Here is a 12,365-nt window from a genome sequence, read left to right as displayed (position 1 = left end):
GTGCTTGCACATGCCAACACCCATGTGCATGCGGGAATGCACTTGTGCACCAGCACCCATGTGTAATACCCTCCCTGCCAGCCAGCTGCTGGAGAGAAAATGCGTCCTGTGTGAAAAGCAAAAGCTCTTAACTGACCGACAACACTCGCAGCAAGGGCTGTGGATACAGGACTGCTGGCAGATTTCACCAGGAAGGTGCTGGGAGGCTGCAGAACCTCGCTGGAGGGTCTGGTGGCTCTTGAAGCGCCACATGATGGATGTTTTCCCCAGTTCCTGCAGGTGTTGAACTTCAGATCTTGCCTCTTGCAAGACTTCAGATGGGAAGGTAGAGAAAGCACTGGTGCACCTGCCTGGCCGGGGATGTGTGAGCTCTCTGCAGGCTCCCACAGTGCTGCTGAACCTCGGTGCACCTCAGTGAAGAAGGAAAGTCCTTTTAAAAGTGGATATTGGCTCTGGTTTCACCTGCTTCTGGAGGGTAGCAGAGGTTTTTCTGCCACTGGCAAGTTGTTTTCCTCTTTTCAGGGCATCCTTTGCTCCCAGCCATGGGTTATATCAGCTCTTGATTCTCCTCCTCTTAGCCTAGTTCCTCTGTTCCAGGAACAAAGGTGTCAAGCAATGATCTTTTGTCTCCTAATAGAAGATTATATGAAAATGCTTTCAAGCTCAGCAGAAGATGAGAGGAGCTCAAGAGCCCTGGCACGGTGCAGAGGTCTTAACCTTCTCAGGGTTCCCAGTGGGTCCCACTTTGACCACTAGCTTTGCAGAGGACACTCCACTGCCGGTCTTCTCCTTCACACCCCAGTTCAGGCCATCCCGGTCACCATTTGAGGGCCAAGAAAATACACAGCAGCGGGTAAAGTGGGGTATCACTTGCTTCTCAGAGCCAAGGGCACAGCGGTATGGCCGAGACTGGACATATCTTGTCATCACCATGGCAAGTGACACATGGCAGAACTGGCAGAGAGCATCCCCAAGGGGAGCCAGCCTGAGGGAAGGATTACACAGCGGGCACTTAGGAAGAATAAAGGTGTGGCTATAACAGGCCCAGTTGGGTGGATCAGCTGGGCAGAGACGAGAGCAAACCCTCCTTTTGTGTTCAAAAGCAGCTTTCCATTGCCAGTCCCCAGCATACGATGGCTTGGCAGCACCGTAAGGGCTGGGGTACCAGTGGGGAGCAGCTGGGGTGGGCAAAGGGGGTTCAAAACAATGTCTTCCCAGGCAATGTGCTCAGCTTCGGACAGTCTCTCACTACTGGTTTTTTATTAGTCAGTCCTTAATCTGTATTGCCCTATTGTAAAAACATGTAAATAATGCGAACATGGGGGCTCAAGGATCCTCAGCTGCCTGGCCTTGCACCCCTGCAGCAGAGACTGCCCAGAAATGTTACTCAAGGTGCACAGCGCGCTGCAGTTTTCACATGTTTTTAGCAGCGGTGAGTGCGGCAGTGCCCTGGGCCATGCCAGGAGCCTGGGTGACACGGATATGGGGTGCTGTGAACAACCCTAGAGTGACCCCAGAGTGGGATTTAGGCTGCTGGTGCCAAGGTGGGTGGTGATGGGGATGCTGGTGCTGGAGCTTGGAGCCTCCCCTCAGCCTTGCCAGGGGAGCACAGCCTGGGTCGGGGGTACAAACCAACCACCTAAACGTGCTCCCAGTGCCCCCCACCGCTTTCAGTGCCTGCAACCACCCACTTTGAGAGTGTGTTTGCATGCATCCTTCTCTGTGTGTGCATACATATGCGTGTATATGCAGATGTGCATGCATGCATACACATATACATACATATGCGCGTGTGTGTGTACCCGTGTGTGCCCACATGAGGGTTGGGGTGCGCACGGCTGTGCACATGGGTGGGGGGAGCTCTGTTAAGAGGAACCATTTCCCAGTCTGTGCTGATGCAGTTTAGCAATCAGAATAACTTTGCTGATGAATATTTAAGCCAAGCTCTGAATATTTAAAGCATTCAATTATTTTAATGGCTTCTAAGTGTGACAGCAGGAGGGGACGGGGGATGGCTGCCCCTGGGTCCGGCACCAGGCCTATGGCAGGGCAGGCAGGCAGGGATGCTGTGGGCAGCCCCCTGCTGTGGGTGGGGGGAAGAGCGTTGTCCCCAGCAGGGTGGTGGCATCTTCAGCATGCTGCCAGGGAGCTGCCAGTGCCGAGCACTGCTGGCTGCTGGTGCGAGCCCTGCCAGAGCTCGGCCGGGTGGGCAGAGCCCCAGCGGGCAGGAGGAGAGCTGTGCCCTGCCATCCTGGCAGGCTGAGCTCTGTCCTAGTGCCCTAATTCTTGCATAAGCAGCCTCGGCTCGTGCCAGCACCGCATGGTGCCAACCCCCTCCTCTCTGCCACCAGTGATGCTCCTGAGATGTGCCTCTTCCTGTCCCTGTGCCATCGTGCCATCACGGCAGTGGAAGCACCCATGCGCTCCTGCACCAGTGCCACCACCGGGACACATCAGCCCTGTAGATACCCCCTGGGATGCGAGGGGCAGATGGGCATGCAACTGGGGCACCGTAGCCTCCATCACGCCCGAAGTCCCCCCAAAGGCAGATCCGTGGTGAGAGGTGTGCAGTGGTGGTGACGGGAGTGCAGCATGCCTACTGGGGCTAGCCTGCCCCCGTGGCTGGGTGCTGCATTCAGGGACCTGCCCAAGAGCCACAGCGAGGAGGGTGGCAGGGAGCACAGAGGAGCACTTTCCCAGTGCATGCTCCTGCAGCCATAAATATTCATATTCTTATACTAATTTTCCATGTACTTTTCTGTCACATCCAATTTTATTTTAATTTCCCTTTATAAACCTTCACAGCTAATGCACTCTGTGCTCCCATGATTACCCCAATCAGCCGACGCTTTAAACACAATCCCTGCAGGCAGCTCTTGTTGGAAGCTATAGGATCAGTGAGCATCCACGCACGAGTTGTGCACACTTGGCAAGACCCACTCACCGGGGCTACAGTAGAGCTCCTTTGCCACCCTGTGGTGGGCACAGCTCCCATCTTGGTGGGCACTCTGGGCTGTGCTGGGCTTCCCACGGTGGCCAGACCAGAGGACATCTCCAGTCTTGTGCCTTTCCAGTAGCCTTGGTTGTGTCTGTGTCCTGCAGTGTGCATGTTGCATATGATTGTGTCTTGCATGGGGACACAGCTGTCCCGGTCACTGGTCTTTCCCTGGGCAGGTGGTTCAGGGAAGCCCACCTCTGGGCACCCTCCTGCACTGCCCCCAGCTGGCAGTGACACCCTGCCTGCAGGCAGACCCTGGCTCCTGGATCTTCTTGGGCAGAGGGGATGTGCAGGATCACTGTGCTGGGGCTGTGCCGTGCCAGCCAGACTGCTAGGGCTGTGCCAGGGCTATGCCAGGGCTGTGCCATGCCGGCTGCCTGGACCTAACAGCGCCGTCCCTGCAGGGGTGTGCTTGTGCCATGCCCTGCCATTCTGCACCATGTCAAGCAGACTGCCCAGATTCAATGATGCCATCCCTGCAGTGTCGTGCCGTGCTGTGCAGCCTCCTCAGGCTCATCAGTGCCATCCCTACAGCACTTTGCCATGCCATGTTGTGCCATGCTGTACCAAGCAGGCTGACCAGGCTTGGCAGTACCATACCTGCAGGGTTGTGTCGTGCCATGCCATGCTGTGCCATGCCATGCAGGCTACTCATGTTCAGCAGTGCCATCCGTGCAGCACTGTGCACTGCCACCCTGTGCTGTGCCATGCCGAGCATTCTGCCCAGGCTTGGCAGTGCCATAACTGCAGGGATATGCCATGCCATGCCATGATGTGCCAGCTGCCCAGTCTCAGAGGCGCTGTGCTTGTCAGGGAGGTACCATGTGTGTTTGTCAGTGCCAGGAGCTGTACTGGTGGGTGATGAAGCCGGTGCCTGTGCTGTGATCCATCTGTTTGCCATGCAACTCAGGCAGCCTTGGCTAGGTTCTGCTCACTGCAGCCCATGCACTCCTGCCTGCCTGCCACCAGCATCCTGGCACGGCTTGGTGCCATGGCACCGCTGCTCCCACAGCACTCTGGGGTTCCAGCAGCCATGGAGGCACCAGGGCGGGCCAGGCAGGTGGTTGTGCCAAGGCTAAGCCAGCTGGCACTGCATCTGCATATGTGTCTGTGCATGGACCCATACTTCTGTGTGCATGCGTAGGGGTGTTTGTGTGCATGCACCTCTCGGTACCTCACAGGGGACCCAGAGCCAGCCTGTGAGCTGGGCACACAGTAGGCATTGGGCTGGGCAACAGGGCTTGTACCCAGCAGAGCAGGACGTGTCCCCAGTGGGGCAGGACATGTCCCCAGAAGGGTGGGACACGTCCCTGGCAGAGCAGGCCACCTGCCCTGGCCCAGGGGCAGCCCCAGAGCAGGGTCACACCATAGCATGCAATGGGAAGGGCCAGGGCTACCCAGACGCAGAGTGCTGCTGGCAGAAGGAGACAGCGCATGGATGGTAATTTGCTCCTCACCATCCATGGGGGCATGAATTAAAGAGGCTGTGGGAACCTGTGCCGATCTTCTGCTGGCAGTCCCATGAAAATCCCCCCTCAGGCAGGGGCAGGGCAGCTGCCACGCTCCTGCCAGCCGTGGGAAGTCACTCAGGCTCCGCTCGCTCACTTCTGAAGACCTCTTGATAAACATTTATAAACATTTGTAGTATTTTAAATTTCCCCTCAATAATTTATGAATAGTTATTTTATATACTTTAAAGAGGGTAATAATGTAAAATTTATAAGGCGGGAGCGCTCAGAGTGGCAGCACGGCGTCGCGGGGCTGGGAGCGGGAGACGCAGCCTTCCCCGCCTCTCCCAGCCAAGCACTGATTGAAACTTTAAAGGCTGCAGCAACGGGGTAAACCGGGGCACGGCGGGGACCGGGGGCACGTGAGCGAGAGGTGTGCGGGGGATGCGTGTGGCCGGGAGGGGTGGCGGCCCCAAGGATGGACCATGAGATGCCCAGGCAAGGTGGTGGAAGGAGGGAGGGATGGAAAGGAAAGAAATCTGAGGATGGGGGGGATGAGCGGTGGAGATGAAAAGGAAGAAGGGGAGTGCATGAGAGGGGCAAAAAGATGAGTAGGAGAAGGGAGGGAGGGAGGAGAGATGTGTGTTAGGGAGCGATAACTGCAGCGGGAGAATGCAGGAGCGAGGGATGGGGAGAAGGAGGGATGGAGGGAGCGGTGGGGAGGGGCGAGAAGCAGCTGGGAGCCAGAGATAAAGAGGGAGGAGAAGGGTGCCCAGCACTGCACGCGGAAAGGTGTCAGGTAGATGGACGGATGAAGGAGTGGATGGACGGATGAATGGAGGATGAACAGAGCAGGAAGGGGGGAATGGGGAGAGGTGTCTACAGGGATGCAGGGGGGAGTAAGCCAGCAAGTCCGGGTCTGCAGCATGCCCCCACAGGTAGGGGGTGTGTGAGCAAGGTTTGGTGTCCAGGGGTACAGGAAGAGAAGTGCCTGGAGCTGCAGGGATGGGAAGATGTTGAAGTGCGGTCATGCCAGGGAGGCATCTCTGATCAGCAGCAGTGTATATGTTTGCAAGGCACGAGCAGGAGCACAAGGGAAAGTGCATGGGCAGGGTGTGATCAGACATGCAGTGGCTGAACACATGTGCAAGGTGTGAAAGTGCAAGGTGGGTGTGAGCAGACATGCCAGCCATGAGTGTGTGCCTCAGAGGTGAGTGGGTGTGCAAGGCATGCATAAGTGTACAAAGCATGCAGGGCTAGAGGGTGTGCACACCGTATATGTGAACAGAGTGGGAATGCTTGTGCAGGGGGTGAGTGTGAGCAGGGTGGGAGTGCTGGTGCAAGGATGAGTGTGAGCAGAGCAGGAGTGCTTATACAGGGGGTGACGATAAGCATATTGGCAGTGCTCAGGCAGGGATGAGTGTGAGCAGGGTGGCAGTGCTTATACAAGGGGCGAATGTGAATGTGCATGTGTTGCAAGTGTGCAAGGGGTGGGAGTGTACGTGCAGAGCATTAGTGCACATGCATGTGAAGGTGAGAAGGCAACTGTGTGCTATACAAAGGTGCTCCCCTCCTTCCCCAAGCTCACAGGGAACCTTGTGGCAGGATCCTCACATCAAGGCACCCCCAGTGCCAGCCGTGCCTTTGGGGATGGCCCTTCCCCAGCTCCCTGAAGGGCTGCAGGGTTAGCACTCCACTCTGGGCTCTCAGGGGCGGTTCTGAGCTCCTCAAGGAAACACGGCTGCTGGCCCTCCTCATGCAGGGCACACCAGAAGGGCCCAACTCAAAGGGATATCCCCCCCAGATCCTGCCTGAATTACCAAGACACCTTAAATGTCCAAGCAAAATCCATCAGGAGCTGGCAGCCATAGAGGGACCTGCCACGAAATGATAACATCTTCCATGCTATATATAGCGCTACCTTTATATACATATACGGATATACATTTATTTATGCTGCTTCAGGGAGGATGTCAGGGAGAAGGGGAACACAGTCAGGGCGTGTGTAGGGCTGCGGGAGAGAAGGGTGCAAGTTGTGCAAGGTGTGAGTACATGAGTAGGGCACAAGTGCATGTGCAAGTGTATGTGTGGGGTGAGTGTGCAAAATGTGAACATATGCATAAAGCTGAAGGTGTGTGCAAGGTGTGAGCACTTGTACAAGGTGAGCAAGCTGTTTACATGAAGGGTGCAAGCATGCGCATGCAAGACAGGACTGTGCATGCAAGGAACATGTTTGCAGGTGACAAGCATGCATGCAAAGCACAGGTGGGAGCAGGGGGGCTCAGGGGTGCTGTGTCCCCAGCTGGGATGGCGATGCCACCACAGGGGACCTGTTGGGGTGCAGAGGTGGGGGCACATGCAGCACGTGGGGCAATGTGGGGTGCGAGGAGAGGAGGGAAGGGGCATCTCGGGCTCCTTGCAGCCAGGAGTGGGGAAGGTAGCAGAGCACTGTAAGCAGAGGGAGAATTTATTTATTTTGATGATAATTTCCCAGTGTTTGGGGCTGTCAGGTTCCCGGTTAGCAGCTCCCCCTCCGTGGAGCTGCTCCATGTAGTTGACACCGCAATTGTTTTCTGAAGAGAACACGCGACTTTCTTCTTATGTATTCCCTTTCCCGGTGTTTGTATTTGCTTCAAAGTCTCCTCATCACCCTGTTTGGTGACAAAAACTCATGTCTGGAGATCAGGGTAATGTGTTGCTTTTCAAAGCTCGTGGAGGAGGGGGTTGGTAGACATGGATTTGCTGCATTATTTAGTTCCCCGCAGCGCCCTGCCTCCCCAGCAGCCCTGCCTGTTGTCCCCACTCTGGGTGCTGGGGCACCCACCCTGCCAGCTGGGACACCCCAGGCACTCAGCATCCCACCTTACGCTTTGGGATGGTTGGGGGCACGCAGGAGGAGGGGGGACGCCAGGGTGCAGGAGCCTCTGGGTAGCATTTGGAGCACTCATACCCTCCGAGGGAGCACAGCAGGCACCCCCCAGCTTTGCAGACACTGTCACAGTGTCACACGGCTCTGGTGTATGTGGTGAGGTGCCAACAGTGCCCTGACCTGCTCCTGACACTGCCCCCATCCCTCACGCACATCCAGGCTCTCTGGGGTGGGGCAGCAGGGCCATGGACCAGTGTCCCCACTGCATGACAGCAGTCGCTAGCCAACTATCCCTGTGCCAGGGCAGGCAGGCTGGCCATGGTCCCGCAAGCCACCAGTGCCCCATGGTCACCTTTGCTGCTGGCCTGTCCCCTCCAGTCAGACACCTGCAGATGTGTCCTTACAGCTGGTGAGCAAATCAGGGCAGGAAGCAGGGTGTGGGAGACGCAGTGGTGTGTGTCACCCTGAGCTCAGCATTGGGGCTCAGCACCCTCCAGACACTGGTGTGCAAGCATATAGTGCGTGTGGCTGGGTGTGCACACTGAGTGCAGCTGGGTGCTCAGGCCTGGGTGTGTACACACTGAATGCGACGCAGTCAGGTGTGCACATGAGCACTGAATGCAGCTAGGTGTGCATAGCTGTGCATGTGCACACCGAATACAGCTGGGTGTGCACGGTTCTACGTGCACGGTGATTGCAGCTGGATGTGCACGTCTGTGTTTACACACGGAGCTCGACTAGGTACAAATTGCAGCACCCACTTGCGCAAGCACAGGAAGAGTGCTGGGGAATCACACTGGCAGGTGTGCTGGCACAGTCTCCCCCTCCACATGTGTGCAGTGCCACGAGCACAGGCAGTTCTATATCTAATTGATCAATTAATTATCTCCGGCATTCAGCTGCATATTGGTTTTAGATGAAGGGATAGGCTAACAAGCAGATTAGACGTGTGTGTCTTCAAGCAAGTGAGCGAACAGAGACGTGGGAGGAAGGGAGATAGGAGATAGGCAGATGTGGAATAAGGACCTCTTGCTATTGCCAAGGCTGGAGCCGGGAGCTGGAGCTGACACTGGGGGGCACACCTGCAGCGATGCAGAGGAACAGTGCTGAGGATGCTCCAGAAACAGTGATGCTGAGGCAGAGGATGCTCCAGAAATGATGGGCCAAGGCAGGAGGATGCTCCAGAAATGCTGATGCTGAGACAGGAACATGCTTTAGAAATGGTGGGACTGAGGGAGAAGGATGATGCTATGGCACAGACAGGGGTGCTCCAGTATCAGTGCTGGGTGCCCGGTGCCCACCATGGTCTGCAGCCCAGACCAGGCTCATCTTTCTCGACCCCCTTCTGCCCTGCCCAGGATGGATAGGGCTGGTCAGGATAGTGTCCCGAGTGTCACCGGTGCTCATGGGCCATGGCTCTGAGCAGGCAGCATGACCCTGCATGCTGGGAGCACAGGCAGCATGGGTGTATCTCCTGGAGGCTTTGTGTTTTCTAGGACAAGCTGTGCCCCAAAACTGCTGGGGTCAGGCAAACCCAGGCAGCTTTCCGCTGGCATTCAGGAGAAAGGATGGAATCAGTGTCAGCCCCCACTCGCCCCAGACCTCTCCCAGCAGTGCCTGACAGTGGCGAGCCCCCAGGGATGGCCCGAGGAGGTGGCTGCGGGTGTCAGCCATCCCACCTGGCACTGGGGCTCATTAACGCGACAGGCTGTCACTCAGGCTGCAGCCAGCCCTGGGGGCACATCTGGCTGGAGGAACCCCTGCCAGGCCAGCCTAGGGCAGGTGGCAGAGCCTTTGCATCCCTCCAGCATGCTTTGCAGCCCGTGGGGACAGCGGGGAGGGCTGCATGCCATCACTGAGCATTGTTGGGCACCTGGGTGCAGTGTCACACTGCAGGTTGCAGGGGGCCGGGGGGCTGCAGCCAGGCGGAGCACATGGTCAGGGGAGGCAGCAGCGCCTGCTGCGGTCTCTGTCTGTTGCCCCAAGATCACAGCCCTGGAGTGCCTCGCTCCTTGTCAATCTGTGTCAGGCGCTGATCCCCACCTGTCAGCACGGGATATGACAGTCCATTAATGATCATCGTGGAGCAGGATGGCTCTGCACGCAGGGGAGGGAGGAATAATTGTTTGACTTTCTTTACTTCCCATCCTGCTGTCACTTGGTCTTTGGAGTGCTGTCAACCTTGCGGCACCCCTCCAGCTCCCTACCTCAGCACCAACAAGCACCGCATAGCTAGGTGCACACACACTCACTGTATCCTGCAAGCACTGAACAGTCACACACGGGAGCTTGCATACATGTGCACACACATCCATTAGCCTGTGTGCATGCAGAAGTGAGGTACATGCATGTACATGTGCAAACAGAGCCTTTACCCTGCATCCATGTCCCTGCACCTGCATGCACATACACAACATACACAACATATACATGCATTCTTAATCCTGGGACCATTCAGCACTAAGAAACACACCTGCATGTTTGAACACACTGCCCATTCAGTGCACACGCACACACATGCATATTCAGCCCTGGGAGATGTATGTATATGCACACACAACCCATATTCACCAGAGACACACAAACACACCTATACAGTGCTCCCATGCCTGTGACCTGCATCCTACATGCATTTTCAGGCAGGGAGCACATACATGCCCTTGCATGGGCACACAAGGTACCAGCATGTGCCAGTGGTTTTGCCAGCTGGGGAGTCTGGCTTGTCCTAGCTGAGCTCCCGCCACCCTGCTCAGCCTGGCACAGCACAGCTGTGGCCCTGAAACCTGCCCAGGGAGGGAGGGTGTGCCCCCAAATGTGCACAATGCCTGCACTGAATGTGAGCGTGTGCACAGGTGTGTGCACAGCCACTTCCATGTGCCCAGGGCGGGGGTCCCATCATGTCCCACGGCACAGGATGAGTGGGAAGGAGGCAAGCATGGTTGGGCTGGGGCTGCGGGACAGGCAATGCAGTGTCGAGGAGGAGGAGGAGGAGGAGGAAGGAGCAATACTACCCGAGGCTGCAGTCACTGCAGTCAGGAGATGGGTTGGCTGGCTACAACAATGCTGCACGGGGAAGGCTTCTTGCATTTGCTAGGGCCCCAGCCCCAGCGGGCAGAAAGCATTTCCCTCGTTAGCCGGGATGCACTTGCCACTCTCAGGCTGCCTGCCCGATGCCCGCAGCTGTTCGTCCTCCCCGCTGTGCCCGCCGCTTGCCTCGGCGTAATTAAAGATCCAACGACCTTTGCCGACTGCCTGAGATGCTGGAACAAATGAATGGTAAGCACCAGATTACAGCCCAGCTCAGCAGCCCCACAAATCCCTTTAATGAGACATTTAGGCAGGGCCAGCGGGGTGCCTGGCTGCTGGGGTGGGCTGGCATGGGCGGTGATGGTACCTCGGCCAGCCTGGCCATTGCCTGGGGACAATGGCACCAATGGATCCCAGTCCTGACCCCATCCCTGCCCTGCTGGGCAAGGGTCCTTGGGGTACTGGCCCCACAGGCATCCCAGCACCCAGTTCTCATTGCAGGAGCCACTTGTGGCTCCAGCTGCCCCCATGTCCCCCCTTGCACCCATGTACATGCCACAAGAGCAACCCTGCAAGTGGCAGTGGGGAGAAGGCTAATGGTACCGGGACCAGTCTCCTGCGGGGACATGGGGTCCCTGGCCATGTGGCGGCTCAGGGATGGTCACGGCAAGCCCAGCCCAGGGCTGCTGGGAGGTTTATCCCTTCCAATTGTAATATCAAAAAATGAAAAAGCCTGAATGACTGATGGGGCCGTAAGGGTGCAATCAATAGTTGACACGGCAAACGATGTCTCTGCTCATATTAGTGCCAAATTAAGCTGTTTACTCAAACTTTCCCTGCACAAGGAGAAGCTGGGGCTGGCACGGGGAACTGAAGATGGATGGCATGTTCAGGGGCCTGGAGGTGTGATTCTTCTTGCTGTGACAGACAGTTTGCAACAACGATGTCTTCCCCTCCTCTCCTTCAAAGGTGGAGATGCGGCAAGAGGACTCAGAGAGCACATGGGCAGAAGGACTCCATCCAGTCATACTTACTGCTGGGGCTTGGAGCTCACACAAGCATCCACCCAGCCAGAGAGAGCCGGATGGCCCTGTCCCCCTCCTGGGGACACCTGGGATGGTGGCAGGAGCCAAGGTGGTCCCAGGCTCCTCCGTGACATGTTGCAGGGAGCAGGTAAATCAGGAAACAGGGAGACATCCCAGCTGGACTCCCTCCCTGACCACACTGAGCTGACTGATGTCCCCAGCTTATCTTCAGCGTCCCAGCAAGCCTCTGCCCCAGAGGTTATCTCCAGTGTCCCTGGGTGGGACCCTGGTACTTCTGAATGGGGGCATTTATCCCTGGTGTCCCTGCATGCCCTCACTCAGTGGCATACATCTGTGGTGTCCCTGATTACCCCTGCCCTGGGACATTTATCCCTGGGGTCCCTGCTCCTCTAGCACCTCTGTGCCAGGTGTTTATCTCCAGTGTCCGTGGCATGGCGTTAAGTGATTCACTGCCCCCATCTTGCTCTGATTCATGACTACTTCTCACGATGCCCAAGAGCCTGCCAGTGCCCACGGCGCGTTCCACATCCTCCAGACATTCAAGTCCCTCCCCATGGCCATGACATCTTCCCTGTTCCCCACCAGATGGTGAGTTGTTGGCCAAGTACACAATTCCAGCAAAATCTGAGGGAAGACCAAAACAATCAGTGAATTCAGGTCAAACTCAGCCAGTACAGAAATGAAAGCAGGGATGCAATGCAGGATGCAATGCAGTAGAGCAGCAATATTTTTCAACCTAGTGATTCCAACATGGGTTTTTCCAAATTAACTTTACTTTCTGGCTAGCAGTCAGTGCAAAACCTACCAGCCAAGGCATGCAGCACCCTGCGCCCTCTCGATGCTCACCATCCCCCAGTCCCTGGGATGCTGGCATCTGGGACACAGTATAACGGCCAGGCAGCACGGAGACCCAAAGATGGCAGAGCCAGGGATGTTCCCTCCTCCTGGAGTGGTACAGGCAGAGAGAGGGCAGCGGG

At 56.7% G+C, this 12,365-nt stretch overlaps 1 protein-coding gene across 2 annotated transcripts in view; it reads right to left on the bottom strand.

Moving 5' to 3' along the window:
- Positions 1–1,184: 1,184 nt before the first annotated feature.
- LOC114014333 (uncharacterized) overlaps positions 1,185–12,365 on the bottom strand; it is a 36,303-nt gene continuing 25,122 nt past the window's right edge. Inside the window, exon 2 of one of the 2 annotated variants that reach the window (XM_055717974.1) lies at positions 1,185–10,575. In XM_055717974.1, the coding sequence (XP_055573949.1) occupies positions 4,716–5,696 (981 nt within the window). In that variant the 5' untranslated portion in view covers positions 5,697–10,575 and the 3' untranslated portion in view covers positions 1,185–4,715. Of the gene's footprint in view, positions 10,576–11,133; positions 12,013–12,365 lie in introns of those variants that run through there. The other variant, XR_008733480.1, reaches the window with a different exon arrangement.

The sequence above is a fragment of the Falco cherrug genome, chromosome 8, assembly GCF_023634085.1.
Source record: "Falco cherrug isolate bFalChe1 chromosome 8, bFalChe1.pri, whole genome shotgun sequence".
Lineage (NCBI taxonomy): Eukaryota > Metazoa > Chordata > Aves > Falconiformes > Falconidae > Falco > Falco cherrug.
The sequence above is the reverse complement of the archived record's forward strand: the minus strand, read 5'-3'. Positions and strand labels throughout refer to the sequence as shown.